General features: G+C 37.5%; 8 protein-coding genes and 1 non-coding gene across 9 annotated transcripts; 6 read left to right on the forward strand and 3 right to left on the reverse strand.

Moving 5' to 3' along the window:
• Positions 1–111: 111 nt before the first annotated feature.
• Positions 112–2,457, forward strand: RCY1 (Rcy1p; the record flags this gene model as incomplete). The annotated part of the gene is made up of 1 exon (XM_002496377.1): positions 112–2,457. One exon carries the CDS (start codon positions 112–114, stop codon positions 2,455–2,457), a length of 2,346 nt encoding a protein of 781 aa, XP_002496422.1.
• A 3,313-nt stretch (positions 2,458–5,770) lies between these two features.
• On the forward strand, positions 5,771–7,486 carry ZYRO0C18150g (uncharacterized protein; the record flags this gene model as incomplete). Its single annotated transcript, XM_002496378.1, has 1 exon — positions 5,771–7,486. One exon carries the CDS (start codon positions 5,771–5,773, stop codon positions 7,484–7,486), a length of 1,716 nt encoding a protein of 571 aa, XP_002496423.1.
• A 305-nt stretch (positions 7,487–7,791) lies between these two features.
• ZYRO0C18172r lies at positions 7,792–7,862 on the forward strand. The gene has a single exon. It is a non-coding gene; the product is annotated as a tRNA-Gly (tRNA).
• A 306-nt stretch (positions 7,863–8,168) lies between these two features.
• On the forward strand, positions 8,169–14,192 carry LAA1 (AP-1 complex accessory protein LAA1; the record flags this gene model as incomplete). The annotated part of the gene is made up of 1 exon (XM_002496379.1): positions 8,169–14,192. One exon carries the CDS (start codon positions 8,169–8,171, stop codon positions 14,190–14,192), a length of 6,024 nt encoding a protein of 2,007 aa, XP_002496424.1.
• A 140-nt stretch (positions 14,193–14,332) lies between these two features.
• On the forward strand, positions 14,333–15,325 carry NUC1 (ribonuclease; the record flags this gene model as incomplete). The annotated part of the gene is made up of 1 exon (XM_002496380.1): positions 14,333–15,325. One exon carries the CDS (start codon positions 14,333–14,335, stop codon positions 15,323–15,325), a length of 993 nt encoding a protein of 330 aa, XP_002496425.1.
• A 69-nt stretch (positions 15,326–15,394) lies between these two features.
• On the reverse strand, positions 15,395–17,263 carry CBP1 (Cbp1p; the record flags this gene model as incomplete). Its single annotated transcript, XM_002496381.1, has 1 exon — positions 15,395–17,263. One exon carries the CDS (start codon positions 17,261–17,263, stop codon positions 15,395–15,397), a length of 1,869 nt encoding a protein of 622 aa, XP_002496426.1.
• A 258-nt stretch (positions 17,264–17,521) lies between these two features.
• Positions 17,522–18,418, reverse strand: PEX2 (ubiquitin-protein ligase peroxin 2; the record flags this gene model as incomplete). The annotated part of the gene is made up of 1 exon (XM_002496382.1): positions 17,522–18,418. The coding sequence occupies one exon, from the start codon at positions 18,416–18,418 to the stop codon at positions 17,522–17,524; it is 897 nt and encodes a 298-aa protein (XP_002496427.1).
• A 222-nt stretch (positions 18,419–18,640) lies between these two features.
• Positions 18,641–20,791, forward strand: ZYRO0C18282g (uncharacterized protein; the record flags this gene model as incomplete). Its single annotated transcript, XM_002496383.1, has 1 exon — positions 18,641–20,791. The coding sequence occupies one exon, from the start codon at positions 18,641–18,643 to the stop codon at positions 20,789–20,791; it is 2,151 nt and encodes a 716-aa protein (XP_002496428.1).
• A 59-nt stretch (positions 20,792–20,850) lies between these two features.
• Positions 20,851–21,741, reverse strand: DIC1 (Dic1p; the record flags this gene model as incomplete). Its single annotated transcript, XM_002496384.1, has 1 exon — positions 20,851–21,741. One exon carries the CDS (start codon positions 21,739–21,741, stop codon positions 20,851–20,853), a length of 891 nt encoding a protein of 296 aa, XP_002496429.1.
• Between the last annotated feature and the right edge of the window lie 249 nt (positions 21,742–21,990).

A 21,990-nucleotide genomic window follows, 5' to 3' on the forward strand; every position in this document is an offset into this window, starting at 1 on the left:
TAGCGGTCTCAAAAAATCATTTAAGGTGGAAAAACTTCAATGTTTGGATCCTTTGGATGGGGAAAAAGGCACAAAAAAGGGCATTGACCTTCTTTTGAGGGACCATCAAGTATGGAAGACTTGCTTAAGGTCAGCAGAATTGTTGTTGAGATTGCTAATGATCTAAACGCTAAGGATTATGTGAATTTCCGATCAGTGAATAAGCTAGTGCATGATCATCAGTTAGCTGGCCCCACTGATGATGCATATTGGGAATCCAAATTAGTAGCCATGGGTTTAAAAAAAGTGTATGACGAAGTTGTTACGAATAAGAATGAAAACGAAAATATTATATCGTTTGATGATGAAGATGGTGGAAACTATGATTCCGTCACCATTTTTGATAATATTCGCACCTTTACCACTAAGGACGCCAAGAAGACTTATATCAAATATCATCGATGTTTCCAACCGTATTGCATGAAATTGTATCACAGTAATTTTACTCATTTTTTTCCAGCCAAGTATGATGAAGATCCGTTGATCCAGGTAAAGATATTTAACTACATTTCCAGGTACAATAAGTCCAATAGCAATGATGAGGATCAGTTTTGCAGGATAGAGCAAAATTTGAAGATTCTGAAGGAGATTTTTGTGAATTCTGTCTTACAAGAGATGGAAGCTAATTATTCATCCAAAAACTATAAAACTGTCGGGAAATTTATCAATGTATTATTACAATGTCATGAAGAGACTAATGCAGTAGAATTCTTTAAATCCAAGACTGATCCTGCAACAGAGGTAGATGCACCCAAGACGGTTTTCGACGAAGGAGGAATTTTAAATTATGAATTATTTGAAAAATCACTAAATATTTTCCGAGATTACTTAAACGATAAAATTGAAATGGTGGATACTCTATTTGAAGACAAATACCCTGTCATTTTACAATTTATTGAAGGGTTCATTCAAGAGAATGTGCTTGATTTTTTCAATGAATTGTTTGAAGCGGATGATTCCAGACTGCGATATATGCCAACAATTTATTTCCTTGTACTTCAAAAACTTTGCACAGAATTAAAAGAGTCAAAAAATGGGGGGCCTCCTTTCCATCAAGTTGTTAAAGATTTCTTGAACATGTACCTGGAGCCCAGAATAATAGATTATTTGGAATTACAACCGCGTGAATTGAAACGGCAAAGTTCCTTGAAATTTCAAGCATATGAAGAGGAAGTAGCGTCTAGGGAAAAGGAAACAAATGAACAGATTTACAACTCTTTAAGAGATCAAAGCAAAAAGAAGAAAAGCATGTCTGATGATAAAAATGATTTTTTAAGTACGTTTGCCAAAATGTTGAGAATTCCCAATAGTGAAAGCCAGAAAAAGCAAGAACAACTTCAATTGGCCTATAATCTCAATCTGATCACAAACAATTTGCAAAACATAAAGAGTCTGGTGAGTCTTGATCTTTGCTGTGAAATGATCCAAGATGCGCAGAATAGGACAGAAGAGATGTATAGGTTCCACACTTTAGAAAATGTTTTGGAAATTGTGAAATCAAAATGTCAAGAGTTGTTCAAGACTCTTATCGATCAATTGAGTAATCACCATATTAAACCAGGTTTTGAAAAGGCTACAGATCTTTTGAAAAAATACAACTCTAACGATGTGGAAAGAGTTGAATTGAAATTAGAAGGATTTGAGACCAAAGTGGAACCATTAGTCCAATTCACAGAATTGATAAATATTGGTGACATTATCCTACAAATGACATCAATTTTTTACAAGAACGAATTGGTTCATAAAAATATCATCAATAAAAATAGAGATTTTCTCAACGATGTAGTTCAATCAAAGAAAAATTTTGAGACTATGTTAGATGATTTTGTGGCGGAAGGTTTGAACATTGGTATCAACAAATTAATGGATGAGGTCGAGTTTGTATTTAATACAACCCAGTTACCTGAAGATTTCAACCCTACAGAGAAATCTGCACAAAGAGAAATAAATCCTACACAATGTGCTGTGAAGATCGTGGAGCTTTTATCTAACCATTGTTTCTTATTGACTGGTGCTACTGATAAAGGAACAATAGATGTTTATCAACAAGAAATTGCTGAAAGATTTTTCAACGAGATTGTTAAGCATATTAAGAAAAGTCTAATATCAGCTGAAGGTGCTATTTTCCTCATCTGTGATCTAAATTTTTATTACGATTTTGTCGCTTACAAGTTGAGGCAGAAGAGAGTAGTACCTCTTTTCGTGGCGCTTAAAAATGTCGGTCAGTTGTACATTGTCTCGGGTAAAGATTCAAAAGAATTGGGTAAAATGATTTGCGATGTAAATAGGTTTAAGGGAATATTTTCACAGGAAGAAATTTACGAATTTGTTGAAAGAAGAAGTGATTGGGTACGTGTGAAAAGAGACGTTCAAAAGGTGATGTATGGTTTAGGTTTGAAAGATTGTGTAATAATGTAAATGCGAATATTTTTTTATATTATAATTTTATTTTATCTACGAATCAATTCAAAAAACTGGAATAAAAAACTTTAACATCTCGAACCCCCACATATTTAATACAATTTTCCCAGTCTGCATTTGTGAAATTATTCAAAGTTTCGTTATAGATATTCCCACCTAATTGTAGAGTTCGTAGGGTCGGTATTGATTCAATGAGTCTCATTATGTGGACCGACAACGTTAATTTTAAATTTCTCTCCCAATTAGAGATTGATAAGTGACGAAGTTTTCTGAAATGAGGGCCATTGAGAAACATTTTAAACCTTTCACTAATCACAAAATGATTTGTATATTTTAGAGTTAGTGAATCAATTTTATCACGACCAAAACTTTCCAACTGAAATGGGTATCTCCAAGTACAATTATCCAATTCTAGTGTAGATAAATGGGGGCAAGATTTTTCATCTTCTTCAAATGCATCGATTTCAAAATCTTTTAGTGATAATTTTCGCAGTTTTTGAAAAGGTACCAAATGTTCCATACTAAATATAGACCCTGGCTTCACCGCATGAATTTCTAATACTTGTAATTGTGAACCACCTGAACTATATTTGAAAAAATTGGTTGAACCAGATGTGCATAATTCTAAACTGGTTAAATTGTTATGTTTAAATAATTCAGCAAAGGGGAACGTCCATTCATTTTTAGAACAGCATGTAGTTAGTCTTAATTTTTCTATTAGTTGCACATTAGTAATATTAACTGGTATATTCCTTTGATTCCACGTTGAAATTAAATCTCTCCACGAGACTTTAACTTGGGAGAATAGATACGGACTTAAAATGTGACGTACAGTCTTTGAAGCCAATGAAATTTGTATGAGATCTCGGCGAGAAAGGTGAGATAAAATCAGCAGTAGTAATTCATGTGGGATGGTAAGTATGAAATGTGTGAATCCCAAAGTTTTCGGCTTTTTACAAAATTGTTGTAGTTCTTTTTGTTCGCCACTTCTTTTCATACCTCTGTGATTGTTGATAGCAGGAGCAGTAGTAGTGGTAGTAGTAGTAGTAGTACCGTTAGACATATTCTGGTCTTTGTTACATGTGAATAGCATTGTTGACTCTAAGAAACTCATCCCACTTTTCCATTTCCTGAATTAAACGTTTCGAATTACCTTCACGTTCGTAATTATACAATGATCCTCGAGCTATTGGTTTCTCGCCTTCCATAAGAAGTGCTGAATCTGACACCTGTTTACCTTCCACTACTCTGCCTCTAATGGAATGGTTATCGTTAAAATCCTTTAATTCGCTTGTTGGATTTGTGAACCTAATTTTGCAAGGAACTAAATGGCCTTGAAAGGTGCTTTCGATATCTTTATTCAAATCTATACTCATGATCCTATTATTCTTGTATTATTTACAGTATGGTGTATTTTTTAACGTGCATGGTCAAAAAATGAATCATATAGACTTTCAAGTAATGCACCTCACTATTTAGGAAAATCAAGAGAAGACGCCATAAGAATTCATAAAGATGAACCAAGCTCCTTACCTTCTAGGCAGAATCGCAGATCCGCTGTTTGCCATTGCCATTGGAACCCTCAGTTATTACTCCTATGAACGTAAAGTCGCTCGCCCTGAAGGTCACAGTTTGAATGAGCTCATCAGTAAGCGTTTCTCAAAGAATATCTGATAGAAGCATGCCTTTGTGTATGGAATGTTGGGGACACATATATAACGATAATAATGCTAATTTACATGTATGATTACGCCAGGGTTCCCTTCCTCCGAGGGTATGTATCGAGTCTTGATTTGGACTAGCTTATCCTTTAACTCAAGTAGCCTCGGATGTAATCTCATATTTTCAATTTCTAATGGATTTGGTTTCATTTACCTCTTAAATAGACGTTCAGTTGTATAGTCGTGGCCTTCCATAAATCAATTCTTTAGTTAGTTAGCTTCAACAATACTGGGTGTATTAGAAGCATCAACAGCAGATCTTGGAATTGTATTCGCATCGATTTCCGTTGTTTAAGGAAAGTCGAAACGCTACTCTCAATCAAGTTAACACAATTGAAACAATCAGAGTATGAATGATTTGGTGTTGATTTGACCTTAGTGCATCCAGACGATGGATCCCTGTATATAACCACCGGATGGATTTCAGCCTAATTGAGTTTGATCGTAGAATGCAATGTATAGGAAAAAAAAATACTGCCTTTTGAATCAGTTGACTTAGTTTCAAGGAAGTTTGCAACTTGCTGAAAGAGCTATGTAAACGTCAGGCTCACTAAGTAACTGGAGGCCCGTCCCCGTCAGCATGGCTATCATGATGGCTCTAGCATACATATACACATGCTCCCATTTGGTACAGTACTGCCAGATTCACCAGCACAAGCTAAGGAGAACCGTAATAGTAAGGAAGATACCATTGACAATCCATACTACTGCATTGGAATATTAACTGAATTGAATTTGACTCTTATCATTACTACTGCTGTTGTTATTGGTCTAGCCGATCAATAGAGATCTCTCTCTGGTCCTCCCTTGCATAATATTCCATTTTCTTTGCAAGAACTATTAATGCTGCCGCCAATTCCAGTAGTACTAACTGATGCTACAATCGGTACCACATGTAATGAGATGGACAAAGGGAGATGAAAAACTAGACTAAGAATCAGACTTCAGAATCTCCCGGAACAGAAATAAGAAGGCCTGACAGAATGTGAACAGATCAAACAAAGATGAGACTGCTCTAATTGGTTCTGTTTGCAATGACAATTGTAATTACAATGGCGTGGGGTTGTCGTCTTAGCTGACTGCAAATTCAAAAGCCCTTCGGACTTCGGTCGGGAACACAAAGGTTTTGGATTTATCTTATTTTAACTATAAGCCATTCGGTCCTCAGTTAGGACCCTGTTACTCTTGGCATTTTTCCATTGTTCTTTCCTTCTTTACTTTCCTTCTCCGCTTAGAAGGGTTTTTCCCTTTAGGGCTTGCTGAGAATTTCCTCAAACGCAGTTAGATTCAATTTTTAACATTGCTCAGTTTCCCTGTAGTGAAAAAATGGAGATGTTCAGATAATGTTCAGATAATGTACATTATAATATAACAAAGGTAAGTGAGAACCCGTGCCTAGTTCCTTTGAGTGTAAGCTAGTCGTAGGAAATACAGTTGGTACGAATCTTTTCAATACGAGTCCGGTCCTACTACTCTTATCAAAAAGAATAAGGGAAAGGAGACCAGGGTAGTTGAAAGCCCACAAGAAACAGAATCAGAAGTACAACTATAAGCATAAGCAAAAATACCTCTCAAACCCTTATAAGAAGATGAATCCTAAAGTTTTAGTTCTTTCCATGGATAATTCAACGAAAAAATTAAGGCCTAAGAGACTAAGAGTTTCTCATGCGTGTGATAACTGCAGGCTGAAGAAGAAGAAATGTGATGGCCAGCAGCCCTGTAAACTTTGTAAGAATTCCGAGAACGAATGTATATATTCGGATAGAAGAAGGCTAACGACAGGAACTGTATTAGCTGCTGGGGAATCGGAAGAACTGGCACCACTGCCACCAAGAGATGTTGCTTTGAAACTGCTGTGGGAATCGTGGAGTAGGGCCTGCGTTTTGTTTAGATTTTACCACAGGCCTTCAATTGTTAGAATATTGGATTCTTTTTACGAATATCAAGAGGACCAACGCCAACACTTTACTGAGGAACAATCAAAGGCTAGGCCATTGATTTATGCGATTTTAGCAGTGGGGGCACTCTTCGCCAAGGAGGACTTACAAGAAGATGATGTTAGTACAAGGGAATTTTATCAAGATGAAGGTGAAAGTTATTTTCTGGCGGCAAAATCCATGTTGGATGTTACCAATATTACGGATGTGTATTCGATTCAAACCATGTTCATGTTGACGATGTTTTTACAGTGTTCAGGTAATCTAAAAAGATGTTATTCGTATATGGGGATTGCATTACGTGCGGCTATAGCTGAGGGTTTGCATAGAAAGAGTTCACTAATGGGGCCTACACCAATTGAAGATGAATCCAAGAAAAGATTATTTTGGACGGTTTACAAAGTTGATATCTATATGAATTGTATTATGGGGTTACCGCAGTCGATTTCTCAAAAAACTGTTAATATGGAACTACCAAAGGATTTAGATGATGAAAATATTACGAATCAAGGATGTATAGATCAGCCTTGGGGTAAGCTCAGTAGTACCGGTATGAACAATGAGCATACAAAATTGATGTTAATACTTTCGAGAATTCACGATACGTTGTACCCAGTACTAAAATGGGATGAAGGCACCCATAATAACATTTTATCTCTGCAAAACGATTTGGATCAATGGTTATTGCAACTACCATTACAGTTGAAACCAGGCTATGAATTTTTAGATGATACTGAACGGGATTACTACATGAAGCCTTGTAAACTGTTATACATGGATTATCTTTTGGCAAGAATTTTGATGTGTAAACCATTTGTCCATTACATTGCGGTTGAGCCTGATCAAGCTCCACGTTATTCATTCCAAATCTCGATTGCGTGGAATTGTATCGAAGTTTCCCATCAAGTGATTCATTTAGCTCATGAGATGATTGAAAACAATCTTCTGAGTAGTGGATACTGGTTTTCTGTGCATACAATTTTTTACAGTGTTACTTGTCTCATGTTTTACCAACATTTGTTGGACATTTCATTGGCTAAAAACAATGGTTTGGATGTGCAAAAGGATTGTGAATTAGGTGTTGATATTCTAATGTGTTTAAAAAATAGCACACAGGCTGGTGAAAGATCCTTTAATGTTTTGAATTCAATCTTCAAAGAATTTAATCATAAGATGACTGAACTTTCAATGCAAGCACTTGCAGCAGTGACTCCAAGAGAACCTGATGTTACGCCTGAAGATTTGAAATTTTTCAATATGGAAAGTGATGAATATTTGGATAGGTTGTTAAAAGATTTCTTACCAGGAGATATGGATTTAGGTGATATAGGCTTCGGAAATCCTGTATTAGAAGAATTGGAAACATGATTTTTCATATAAGTATTCTTTGAAATTATTAAGTAGGTGTACTCCTTTAACGTGTAATTAGATTTTATGTGGGGATTTTCACCCAAAAGCAATTGATATAGAACAAGACATAAATTGGATGTATGTCGAGCAAAAACTCAAAATGGTCGCTAAGAAGTTTTGAAGATTAAAGGTTATGGTAGGCAATGGCATGGTTTCTAGAGAAAAGGTTGTTCTTTTGATAATCCTTGATATACAATTAATTTTGCTCAAAAACGATTAAACATAACTAAGAATCTTACAAAGAAGAACATCAATATTAAACAGCGCAAGTGGTTTAGTGGTAAAATTCATCGTTGCCATCGATGAGCCCCTGGTTCGATTCCGGGCTTGCGCATTTCTTTTTCAAAATTCATTTTGAATTACAATTTATTCCCGGCAGAGAACATCGCCCAACGTAGTGAAACACGCATTAAGTGGCAAGACGACAGAATAAGAGTTGTTCAAATACGACACCCTTGAAGATCTACGTGCTCATGTCATTATCCGTGTGCTATGATTTTTACTAGAGCCTTTAGACGCTCTCGCGTAGTGTTATTGGGGATCGAACAAAGTTCATTAAACATTGAAGTAACAAGGTCTAGAGATCAAGTAATATTGGAAGAGACCAATCTTTTGAACATTATCATTTAATTATTTATGAATGCTCGGTTCTAGCCTGGTGGAAATCATTTCAATTTCTGAGAAGAAAAGACATGATCTTCTCTCATGGGTTAGCAACAATTTCGACAATCTTTACAAGGGACAGAATTATGAAGAGAAAGATGAGTATACAAAGAGATTGTTTGAAGTCAATGACAATTTAGAACAACTCGTACGATATCTGGCTAATGTAGAGGAGGAAAAAACTGTCGATTCGCACTACGTCTTCATCAGAGTGGCCCAGTTGTACACTTTTTGTTTGACACGCCTAGAAAATACACACCCAGGTAAAATCTACGATGCATCTGAATTACTGGCAAATGTACTAGCAGAAGAACCTATTAAATTTGAAATGGAACAAGATGCAAATGATAAGGATAAAAAGAAGAAAAAATCCAATCCTAAAAAGACCTACGTTTTTTCACCAGTTAAAGATTTAGCATGTACTGTTTTAACTCAATTTTTTGAGAGTTTTGGTAATAGAATATCTGCATTAGGACCATTAGTATCAGGAAGCATTTTCAAAAATATAAAGAAGATGTTAGAGAAGACCAAATATATCCATGCTACTTATATGACTTCGATATTGCAATTGCATGCCGCCATTTTGAAGAATACGAAAAATATGCCCTCTAGTAACACTTTCTATGGGAAATTCGCCAAACTATCCAAGGTTATTATTGAAAGTATTCAAGTTGATCAAGAAGATTATCCAGTAGACTTTCTCTCGAGTATTATTGAAATTTGGTCAAATTATTTGAAACAAGATCAATTCATTAAGGATCACGGTAATAATCTGAAGACCACATTGTGTGCCAAATTTAGTGAAAGGGAATGGGGTATGTTCGGATTGGCCAATGATCATACAAGGACTTATACCGCTAGATCGATAGCAGAAGTCTTGTTTCATTTTTTCAATATAAAAAAGTTGGTTACATTACCTGAGGTATGGGAAATATATGCAGAAATCTTTAGTCAAAGCACACAACGAGAACTGCAGGCCGGATGTTTTGAATCCATCATACATTTTATTGGATTGTGTTCAGCCGCCGATAGCAATTTCTTTGGTGGTACCAATTACTTGGAAATTATAAGATCGTTGAGTAGCGCTATCTTTGACCGTCCAGATGCTCAGAACATAAGTATGGAGACTTCATCCAGATATCTCAGATATTTTGAGCATATGCATGACATTCTCTTACCGAGGATATGGGATTCGTCCAAGAGCCAAATTCTTTTCCGAATAATGGGATGTATTGAAGAACAGGAAAATGGCAACTCGAAAACTCGTGAAAATTCTCGATTCGCCATAAATGGGACACTAGGAAATCAATGGTTGACTTTGACTCAACTGGAATTGGTACGTCGTTTACTTTGTGCTCTTTCATCATCTTTTGGTAATGAGCAACATATCGTCCAACAAATAAAGCATAAATTAATAGAGTTGAGCACTTGTGACGTATTTATCGTTAGAATTCACTCTGTTGAGATTTTGAAAACCTTTTTGATGAGTTTCCGAGAATATTTAAGTGAAACCATCGAATCTCAACTAACAGAATTATCTAACGATTTTGAATTGGAAGAAAACTTCCCTTTTTCCGTTAACCATGGGCGCTCTCTGGTAATAGCTAGTCTAATTGAGTGTGCCGATAAGGATTACGTGTCTTACGAACTTATCATGAGAATTACTATCTTCGCCACCTCTTTTATCAAAAATCATACAACTTCCACTAATTCCTCCATGTACTACAAGGGTTTGATTTGTTGGATTTTACTTATTGGATTAGTAAATTACAAGGACGAGCAGTATCTATCAATGCAATCTTCTCAATTGTTCTTATTCTGGAAAGTATTACTTACTCATACTTTTACACACCATGATCAAGACGAACTTTACAAGAATCTCGAGATTAGGAACCATTCCTTAGTATGCCTTCTGACTTACTTGGGTAATGTAACCATTCAGAAAGATATTGCCAAACAAGTGTCATATTTATTAACCAAATGTTCCAATTATAACCATTCTGTGACTGTTAAATCGAATAGCATAGATAAAGCATTATTGATTAATGAGTATAGGTTGTTACAAGTCTATTTGAGGATAAACGAATTTATTAAAAAAGATTTCAATAGTTCCCTGTTGATTCTTATTGTGAAAAATTTCTCAGATCCCAATCTTTACGGTGAATCTGTTTCTCCAGGATTGGATGCAATTAAGAAGGCGGGAACTAAGAAACCATCAAAAGATGACGGTAAGGAAGATGTTATGCATCCCTCTGTAAATACTTTACTTTGCCAAAATGATGGTTTTGCCTTCGGTCTATCAAGTAAAATATCATCTTCTGCCGTTAGTGAGCTAACTATCAAGTCCCCAAAAATGCCACAATTTGAAGTTGGTCAGAATACTTTCTCGAGGAAGTACTGTTGGTACCAACCTTTTGAAGATGAAATCACAAAACCTATTTTGCCAATTCTGTGCCTGGATTATCTGATCATGCTGTATGGTTCTAGAGGGTATTCTGGGAGAGATAGATACGGACCTAGAATCACTACGTCACTAATAGATTCTTCAATGGAAATATTTTCCTTAGTCTTCCCATATTTGAATGCAAAAATCCAGTATTCTGTGATAGAGAGTTTAAACCTGTCAATGTTTTCAAAATTAACTACACCTTTAAGGAGCGTAGCTATAGCGACAAATTCTGCTGTTGCCATTCATGGAGCTTTGAAAATCATTCAAGATAAAGAATTGTCGCTGGATATCAGTGTGGGTCAGCTTTTGTTGGAATCAGTAAAAAAGATAGATTTTTCTGATGATCCGTTTCTAACTTACCTAAAAGCAGAATGCATTGGATTGATAACCGCTGCTGTAAGTAGAGGTACAGCTGGCAAGGCCCTTCCAGAGTATGTTCTAGAACAAAGTAATATTATTATTAAAAATGTCGTTGACCAGAACGACCCATATTTGAGAGTTTTACATGCATTGTCACTATCAGCAATCTTCAAATATAACTCTCAAACGGCAAAATTCCACTCCCTCTTCGATGTCATTTTCACATTATTGAAAGATCCTCACCCCGTTGTGCATGCTTGGTCTTTGAAGGCGTTGCATGTTATTCTGAAAAAGCATCAATCAATGGATATATCGTTAGCTTCTGAATTGCTTCGCACACTGGAAGATATCGCAATGGATCCTAATTTTGGTACATATGGATCATCCATTATCCGTTATAATCACAGCAAGGAATTTGATTCACATATCATGTTAGGTCAAATTTTTTGTACTTTGACAGAAACCGTGGGTCCTAGTATTCCTGATCTTGATAAAGCTGCTAAAGAAGCCTTCAGAAATGTTACCTTCGGCTGCATCACCACAAATGATGTCGCGAGTGAATCATTAGGGTTAGCTATCTATGAAAATATTGCTACATTCAAACATTCTGGGATCTTATGTGATGAGGTGTTCATTGGACTAGCTATGAACATGATTGGAGGATCTTTTATAACAGGATTTGGTGGATCTTATTTTAATTCACACTTTACGGGAACTGAAGACGTGATCCCGTTTACTACTAGTAGGAAAGCTACTTTTGACAACTTTAGACTATTTACCCAATTGCTTCGTTTGCAAAAAGGCGATATGTTCGTGAAAAACCTGGATATTCAAAGTTGGAGATATCTCACTCTATATCCAAATTCTCCCCATGTAATTGATTACTTTTTTGCATGGTTGGAACAGAGTTACAAAAATGATGCTCATTGGTTCGAAAAGCTATGTGTGATGTTTAATATGACAAGAGGTAAGTTATTCGGAGGTGTTTTCCAAAGAGTCAATAAGATACTCGAAGATAAAGGGATAAAGAAGCCGGAAGAAAAGCAAATAAGAGGTGAAGAGGAGGAGTCCATCGCCAAGTCATCGGAAAAATCTGCGAAAGGGATTGTATCCGAGGGCTCTGAAAGTATATGTTGGCTTGCTAAGATTGCAATTCTTCGTCTAATTCTGTATCTCTGCGAGGAAATACAACTTGATCAGAAGTTATCCCATATTGTTGGTAAACAGGCCCCTTCCTTAATAAGAATATCATTCCAAGCATCTACTACAAGGGTTGTATTGATGAAAAGTATGGGGCTCAAAATTTTGAATATTTTATTAAAACAATATACGAGAATGAACAAGATGGAGGACAATCTAATGATCGAACAACAAGAGGCTCAAATTACTAGCGCTCTAATGCCGGCTTTCAGTGAAGGTAGTTCACCTGATAACGTGGCATCTGCAATTAATGTTGCCGCCGAATTCTTGGGTTCGAATATCGCACCTCTGGAGAGAATGAGCAGAATATCACAATTACTAGTGACCCTTCTAGGTAATTTCAATGACAAGTCCTCTGACATCAAAGTCGGTGAGACTACAATTATTACCCAAAGAGCAAGGAGAAAGGTTGAACTTGCCATTTTGAACGCATGGGCTTGGCTGGTATACAGCTCTCTGTCGACAAAAAATGACGATTTATTTGTATTTGTGAAGGGATATTTGGATGTAGTAGTTCCACTATGGATCATCTCACTACGTGAATACGTTATGGTAAAATATGAGGGTGTCAAAACAGAGGAGGAGCTCAAGAACGACCCCCGAGAGTCCTTGATAGAGTCCCAAAATACTAAGTTGGAATTATACAAACCGGTATGGTTGAATTTTGTTGTGGCACTAGGGTCTTTAATGGAGTCTGATCAAAAATACATTTGCAAATGCCTGAATGCTGAGGAACTAGAGAGTTTTATGTTTATTTTGTTTGCACAATGCATGGAAACAACGGTTAAGAACATAGACGATCATAGCACAAAGATGAAAGTATTACCAGCCTTGCACAACATATTGAAGAACAGTTTGCCCATCAATAATTTATTTGAGGACGACATTCACAGTGAGTTTGTGGGTATTTTAGATCGTTTGATGATTATGGGTGATAACAGTGAAAGAGTCCTATTAATTCATATTATCAACGATCTAGTTGTGGGGTATACAAAACAGAACAAATCACATGGATCATTTTTGGAAGGTATTGATAAGTTATATGAGCTGCTGAGGCTACTTCTCATACCAGTTGGAACAATTTTACCTTTCATAAAGGCAACAAGCGATGAGACTGAATCCTCTGATAAAATAGATATCACTGATTCAGATTTGTCGGTTCTGAAACTGGCATTCGGTGTATTTGAATCGAATGTTAGCCAATTTGACGATTTATTCAAAGTTGATCTTTATGCATGTCTGCTCTTTATTATGGGCAGAATCTATCAATCGAAAGTTGCAGATTCTGTAGTAGGGACCATTCTTCCCCTTTTGAAATCTCTGACCAAGGGTCTAATTGGTGACGGTGAGCATGTTGGTATGCTTGATGTCTTCTATGGATCGATTAAGGGTGTCATGGGAACAAACGCAAACAAGCAAAACCAGTTGGCTACCATTCTAATTCTTTTAAGCAATGGTTACAAGGGATTTGACGAGAAAACGTTAGAAGAATTCAGCGACCTGTTAGTAGATGGGATAAAGAGGCAGGAGACACAGGCAATTGCCGTACAGGGATTTAAGACGGTAATTAATCTAAGTCAAAAACATGACAATTGCAGATATGTCTTGAATAAGGCCATTAAGAGACTGTCATCGTCTTTGAAAGATGAAAAATCAGCTACTGTGCATAAATTAGTGCTTGAGATCTTGGGACTTTTAGCCAAAAAAGTTATGGAAGAGAAACCGGAAAGTGCAGTATCTGTCATCACATTAGTTCTGCTGCTTATCTTATCATCCTGCAGTACATGCCCAGAGGTTCGCGAAGCTGCTGGTGATAAAATCGTTTCGATTATTCAGCTTGACCTTAGCGCTTTTAAATCAACCATAAACAGTAAATTGAACCAAGACCAGAAGCAAAGAATCGAAATGATTGTGGAGCAGTCTTCAGAATATCAGAGTATCGAAAGAAGTTCAGGCGGCAGCATTCCATTTGAATTAAGAGATTTCAATTGATTGATATTTGGAGTTATTTCGGAGTTGGAAAAATTTTTGTATAAAATAAGTTCATCGAACATAGACATATCTTATAAAAGACATAGCGAGATCTAGATCAAGATAATCGTTTTCTAAAGCCTTGCCTCGAAATTTATAGAATGAGTGCAAGATTCCTTTATTCCGGTTTAGCCGGTGCAGGTATTGGATCCGGTATTGCAACTTATTTCTGGGGTAAATCAAGCTCATCGAGTAATACTAGTGTAGCTGCACCTCCTCCAGTTGTTGGTGGATCTGGTGCACCAAACGGTAAACTGACAGCTATTGGTAGTAATTTAAATCCTGCCGCTTTTTTTCAATATGGTTTCCCGGGACCTGTGCATGATCTGGAGAATAGAGATGAATTCGTCTCATGCTTCAATAGACAGACAAGAAATCCATATTGGGTCGTCGAACATATTACACCCGAGTCTTTAGCTGGCAAAAATGCTGATAGAAAGAATTCAGTGTTTAAAGAAGATGAGGCTATCCCTGAAATGTTCAGGGGAAGACTGAGAGACTATTTTAGGTCAGGTTACGATCGTGGTCATCAGGCACCAGCCGCTAATGCTAAATTCTCTCAAAAGGCCATGGACGATACTTTTTATTTGACTAACATGTGTCCACAAGTTGGTGATGGATTTAACCGTGATTACTGGGCTCATTTGGAATACTTCTGTAGACAATTGGCGGGCCAATATAATAGCGTTAGAATTGTCACTGGACCACTTTATTTGCCAAAGAAGGATCCTGTAGATGGCAAATCTAGAGTTACATATGAGGTGATCGGTAACCCACCTAGTATATCAGTTCCTACTCATTTCTTCAAATTGATTGTTGGTGAGAAACCTGTTAAAAGCCCAAATTCTGATAACATTTCCGTGGCGGCTTTTGTGCTTCCTAATGCACCTATTCCTAACGAGACGAAGTTGACTGATTTTGAGGTCCCTGTGAATGCATTAGAGAGAAGCTCAGGCTTACAATTTTTCCAAAGAGTGCCAGAAAACAAGAAGAAAGCGTTATGCGAGGAAGTTGAATGCAAAATTACTGTTAGAGAATTTCAGAAGGCTTTACCACAACCGAAGCAACAGCTGTCGCTACCTCCACCTAAATAATGGTCGCCATACTCCATAGCACATGATACATGCCATTTTGTGCAACGCTATACTATACTATATACACATTCATTGTTTTAATGCATTTTTTATTAATGGAAAATCGGCAATTGATAGTTTATCTTTCAGTTTAATATCTTCAAGTGATTCAATCGAACGAAATCTGTGGTCAAACATTGCATGCCAATCTAATATCAGTTCCTTTATCGGTACCCCACCGTGGAACAGTTCAGTGCAACACCACAGGAAGATGTCCTTTCTGCATCCTTTGATGGCGCCTAATGCAATATTTCTCAACAGTATAATCTTATTTTTGTTGGTGATTTTGAGAACAATATTTTGAGGAGAGGAATGGACAAAGGGGTTAATCGTACAGGTTTGTCCAGAATTGGAACAACTTTTGAGGAATATTAGTTTGGCCAAATCAAGGTTTAGAGTCTCCCTTTCCGAGTCGTATGATTTTTTAAAATTCTTGTAATGTACTAATCGTTTGATGTATAATGATGCTAAGATGGACCATAAAGTGCTTTTTTGCTTTGGATCTACTTGGTGCGCCTTGGTAAGGAGATCATTGATGATATGCGTAGATTTTTTATCGAATCGCCCATTGGATGCGATTTGCCAGTCCACTATTGTATTGATAATGGTTCCATATGCAAGGAGCGCTTTCGTTTCAGGTATTTTGGACACCAAATTTACCGCTTTGACAATGTTGTCTAATGTCTTGTTCTTTAAAATATGCGCCACTATTGCCTGGAAATCCTCTTGGGAGTGCTCACCGAAAACTTCATGAATCTGTTTTAGTACACGATCAACACCTTGGGAGTCATTGAATTTGAGATGCATCTTCAACAAGGACGATAGGCACGATCTCGTCTGAAAAACGTTCCGGACATTTTCTGGTAGGATATTATTGTTGACATTATCCATAAGTTCTTGCGCCTGTTGTAAATTTCCAGCTCTAACGATGTATGTTATAATTGTGGGCAAAATCAAGGAATTGTTACTGTAGTACTCTGGTGGCAACCGGGATATTATGTCTTTGCAAACATGTTTGTAGATTTTATTGTTCATGCAGATCTTGAGAACCATATATAAGATTCTTGGATCATGATCTGCTAAGCTTTCGTAACGGTTTTCTATTTTCTTCCAGGCGAAAAATACACCAGCAGCATTTCTTGATTTGAAGTCGGTTTCAATTATATGATAAGCCGTAGTGATCGATTCACTCCTGGAGGTCATATTCGAGTTATTGGAATTGTACATCACTTCCATGAGAATGTGTTTTGTCAGAGCAGGCGAACCCTTCATGGATAGCGCTTTGTTAGATATGTTAGAAGCTTGGCCAGTGGTTAATTGAAGTTGCTCGTTATGTTTCTTGAATAATCTGATCAATAGTAGAAATTTCGTTAAATGCAGCTGGTCGTGCCTTGGGTTTTGAAATGACATGGCTGAGATTATATCCGATGCTAAGTCATGGTTTAGAGGTTCATTGGGATACAATCGATAGTACAATATGAACAGATCTGCGGCTATTGCAACGTCTTTCGTAGAGAGGGAGTCCTTTATGCAGAAAGCTAGTGGATCTTCTAGGTTACTAGCAATGGATTGTAGAAGTGGGAGGTTTTCTTTGTTGAGAAGTATCTCTCTTCTGTAAAAACCTCGTATGGTGGATGAATTTTTCTTATTGTTTTTGATAAATCGGTTGAAATTCTGTAGCTCTGTATCTTGTAGTATTGTCGTGGAGTTAGGAAACTGGTTAGAGGCATGTTCCCAATAATCTTTAAAGATAGGTTTATCTTGTTCGGTTAGCGGCTTGTTTTCAGATATTATTTTTGATATGTGATTGAAATAGGAAGACGGGAGGGTTTTCGTCGAGAGCAGCCTTGTTTTAGACGTTGAGGAACAGTATCTTATAGCAATGGTAGCGAGACGCATAGCATAATTTTGCGGGTGTGTTATTGTATTGAAGCCTTGAAGGACAGATTAGTGTATGTTGAAGCTTTTTGACATATAGATTTTTCCGAATGGTTTTAGTCGAAGGTACGTAATGGACCACTTGAACATGAAGAGTTAAGGTCACCTGATTATTCAGTCTGATTATATTTATATGAATATATTGCTAGTTCCCTCTTTTACGAGGAGCTTTCGATTGTGAGTCTACTTGGTCTAACCAGCACCGGTGCTGATTGTGCATTAGTAAAATGGTTTGGCACTTAAATTTTTGGTTTTGTCACATTGGCAGCAGTGTGACCACTCCAGAGCAGTAACCGCACAGATGTAACAGAATACGCCATTGCAACATGTCATTTGATATGGGTTCACCGGAAATTCACCACAATGGGGACAGTGTACACTATTTTTGTTTATTTCTTTATTTTGGATTGATTTGGGCTTGTTCATGAACCATCGAGCGTTGTTTAAAAGTGTCATATTGAACAATTCTAATATTGCATTCCACAGTAACTGCCTGTTTTGGAATTCTATTCCTGCGTAAACAGTATTTTGGTAGAAATCTTTGGGATGTTCAGTGTCCGCCGTAGATGATACTCCTAGTAATCTATGCAAGGGTGACAGAAAAGTGGATCTGTTCGAGGATGCCGATAGTAGAAAATCAATTGAGTTGAGTAGATCCATGTTGATGTAGATGTGTGCAACAAGGGTATACAGCCGTAGTGCGAGCTTACTGGTTGAATTGAAAACCCTATGTGAGACCTTGGAGTGCAGGTAGTTTGCCAAAATTGTGACCAAATAGAGTGTCCTTTTCTTGCACTTGAAGTTAACGCCAGATAATACTGATGCGTATGTTGTTGTTGATGCCGATCTTGTTGAATAGCTACTCGCAAAATAGAATACAAGCGAGTGTATCAGGAGCTTGAGTTCTTCCTTATGGTTATTTGGTTGGAGATGGGATTGGAAGTCTTCCCATATCAAGCGATACACTTCATTGGAAAGCTCTTGTGAATCCAACTGAGCCACGCGTGACATGATGATGTCGTCTTGATGACCTGTTGTTGATGTTTTGGGAGTATTTATTAAAGGGCCAAGGCTGACGTTTGTCTTATTTTGATCTTCCGAGTATTTTAAGCGCATCGAAAGATCAAAGACTTTAACTGTTCGAAAGGAATAGGAATAGTGAAAGACTGTACTGATTGTCAGCTTGCGCAGAGTTAAGCAGTGGAAGTCTTTATAGTTTCTAAAAGATAGAACAAGTGAATGATCAAGGGATTGAAGAATCCTGGTGCATGGCGGTTTCTCTGAAATTTGTGGTGGGGAAAAAGACTCTTTTTGAAGAAGTAATTATACTAGACAGCAATGGCAGTCTACAAACGGGGGGATCGTAAATGTTCTGGCGGTCCTCAAGATTGTGACAAGAAAGTTTTGAGGTCTTGTGTTAGGTGTCGAAAGAATAAGACGAAATGCGATTCGATGGAGACGAGACCTGATCCGTGTACAAGCTGTGTAAGGAAAGGTGTTGAATGCGAGTTGGATTACGTCACACCCCCTCAGAGGTCTAAGGAGATGAAATCGCTGTATGAGAACATTAGATTTGCCAGTGATAGAGTTAACAGTCTTTGCATGGTTTATGACGATTTTTCAAAGAAGTTTAACGTGGGAGGTTTAAGAAAGCCTGGGAAAGATGTTGATTGGAATGAGTACCCGACAAGGATTTTGAAAGTGAAGGATCAGTTTTTCAGTTTTAACTTGAACCCTGTGGATGAATCGTTGTGTATCAATAATTTCAGGATCAAGAGTGAATTTTTGAACAAATGCTTCAAAAATGTCAGGGGAGTAGTATGGGGGTTGATCAAGATATATTTTAAGTGGGAGAAAATAGGTGATCGTCATGAGGAGAAGGCCCGAAGGTTTGTATCAGAATTCAGTGCAAGATATTTATTACAGAAGAACCAATTGTTGTTGTTATTGTGCATATTAAATTTTTATTATGATATTCCCGGACTGAAGTATTTGAACATATTCGAGTACGTGATTGATAGTTACTACGACGGTGCATTTGGTAATGGTGAGGTTAAGGATGAAGACAAGGATGAGGGCAAAACATTATTGAGTAAATCCGCGTTATCCAAGATCGTTGTTGGAAATTTACCGAATGCCCAATTTCACAGTGAATTATTTATTAAGCATTTTACCATTTTCCTGTTCTTGAATATCGTTTTCTATGGACCAGAATATTTCATGAATTGCTTCATGGATAAGTACATCAGGACTTTGGAATTTTTGAGGAAAAAGATCAATTTCGATAAAAATTGGGAAGTCAAATGGGTGAATTTCTACATTAGACTGTTAAATTTGGTGGAAGGTGTCGTACCGCCTGTGGAAGGTGGTAAATACGCGGTTGAAGATGAAGAAATTGAATTTTTATTTTCTTTAGTGAGGCAGGACCGTGAAGCAGAAGGTAGGATCAATGTGACTTTGGATTGTTTTATTTGTCTTGTGAAATTTGATCAATATTTAATCGAGAGGAGAGAATGGCCTGCCAATAAACAAATATGTAAGCGTTTCAGCTACATGTGCGAGCGACTGAATGCCGATCTTTTGGGGATATTTGGGGTGAGACAGTCTGATAGAGAGGAAATGGAGAGGTTTACCTTTGTTCAATTATTCTTTACGCAGTTATTAACTTTGAACAACCTTTTGTGCGTTAATTACTGCGGAGGATCTATGGAGCTGTTTACAGATGTAGGTTGGTTTAATGGATTCAACTATGAAGTGTACGAGCTTTTCCCACAAGAGTTGGTAGAGGGTGAATATAGAGACCTAGAGATTGAGAATGGATATTATTGTTGTCAGTCCAAGTATGATTTTCTAAATAAAGTGTTAAAGAAGGATAAGAGCATGAGCGTTAATGAACTTGTGTTATTATGCGTGGAAGTGTCCGTTGGCAGACACTGTTTAAAAATTGATAGTAGTAATGATGTGCTAGGGATGGTGAGTCAAGAGCTGGAAACGTTTTATAGAAATGATGATATGAATTTGAAGATACTGAAATCTTCGTGTCGATTGGTATGGTTATTATATGAATATGTTGTGTTTTGGGATATGCTCAATCGTGTTATAATCTATGAACCATTTGTGTGGAATGCGCAATTGGTTTTGGAAAATAATGGATTGTTGTCCCAGAATGGTGACTGCAGATCTTATCATTATAGCAATGGTGTAGTTGATATGCCGTATGGTATGGACGTTGTTGACTATGATGATGAGAATAGGAATAATAGAAGGGAAGTTGAGCCTGAGTCGGTGGATCCAGAAACGGTAGAGGCGGCACCTCGGAACGGTGGTGACACTGATGCTGTTGTGAGATTGGCCGAACCGGAGCAGTCAGGCGATGCTGGGGAAAGGTTATCGTTAAATGGTGGTATTAACCGCATTTTGCAAAATGTGGATTGGGTAAAGGAAAGCGCGGATGAAGTTTTTGAAAAGATTCACAATGTTCTTAACTGACTGGATATGTATTATTTCGTTATTTATATATTACAGTTAAAGTTACAGTTTCAGCTAAATCATTGTTTTAGGTTCAGCCCTATGTTGTGTTTTTTAAGTTGTTCTACAGTTAGGAAGATGATAATTGTGTTTGGACCTAGTCTGACGAAACTTGGTAACCAACCGCGGAACAAGAAGAGTAAACCTTCCTTTTGCACGGCTTTCGTCATACCGGTGAGAGCGTTTTCGTGATGTTTGTGGGCGTTCATGATTCTTGTCTTGATAACGTCAGCTGGGGAGCATATTGTGGTAGCCATCAAACTTGCCACCAAACTGGCGCCGAAGTGGGTTTTCTTCTGTGTTGGATCCATCTGCATTTTGGTGACCATGTAGTTTTTACAGACGTCGTAAGTAACCGCTTGCGAAGCCGTCATCAGACAGCCACGTACCAGGTTTGGACCCAGGCCGGTGAACAATTTTCTGAAGCCCTCCTCCTTGACTATTCTTGTGATCCCAGAGAATGCGTTTTTATAGCCACGTCTTTGTTCAATGGGTAATTGTGTGTCGTTCTGCATTCTGATATTGACGACGTCGGCGGGATTACCTACGAATCCGCCGATGGCACCACTAAGCATGGAAACTGGGAGAAGGATTGAAGTTTTAGTTAATTGATCTGGCTGGATGAAGTTGTTTTTAACAAATTCGTAGAACCCAAATCTTGCCATTGTGTAGGTGCATTGGCGCAAGATTGATGCTGTAAGACCGGAGTAAAGACCTTTGATACCTTCGCTTGCCAAGATCTTGTTTACCATTTGGATAATTGTTGGTTTAGGTAATGGTGCGGTCTGTAGACGCACTTTAGCTAAGTCTAGTGGGTGAGTTGCAACACATGCTACTATACCACCAACACCACCATACCACCAAGGGTACTTGATAGGGGCAGTGGGAGAGGAAGGTTTAGAAGAAGACATTGGTAAACCTGGGGTTTGTTGTTCTGGTGAAGGAGTTGAGCAAGATGTTACGGTAACGACTGTATAGCTAAGTATAGATCATATGTGGCCTAGTTTAGGTATGCTTTTATAGTTGCATGATAGTCATGACCGTTTTTTTCAAATTTTGTTGTGCATGACGCAGGCGAAGGGCTGAACGTATCGGAGTTTAAAGTGGAGTGGTTGTAGTGGGGTGGTTTGATAAACGAGGTGTAGGTAAAGAGAAAGTGG

This window comes from Zygosaccharomyces rouxii, assembly GCF_000026365.1.
Source record: "Zygosaccharomyces rouxii strain CBS732 chromosome C complete sequence".
Lineage (NCBI taxonomy): Eukaryota > Fungi > Ascomycota > Saccharomycetes > Saccharomycetales > Saccharomycetaceae > Zygosaccharomyces > Zygosaccharomyces rouxii.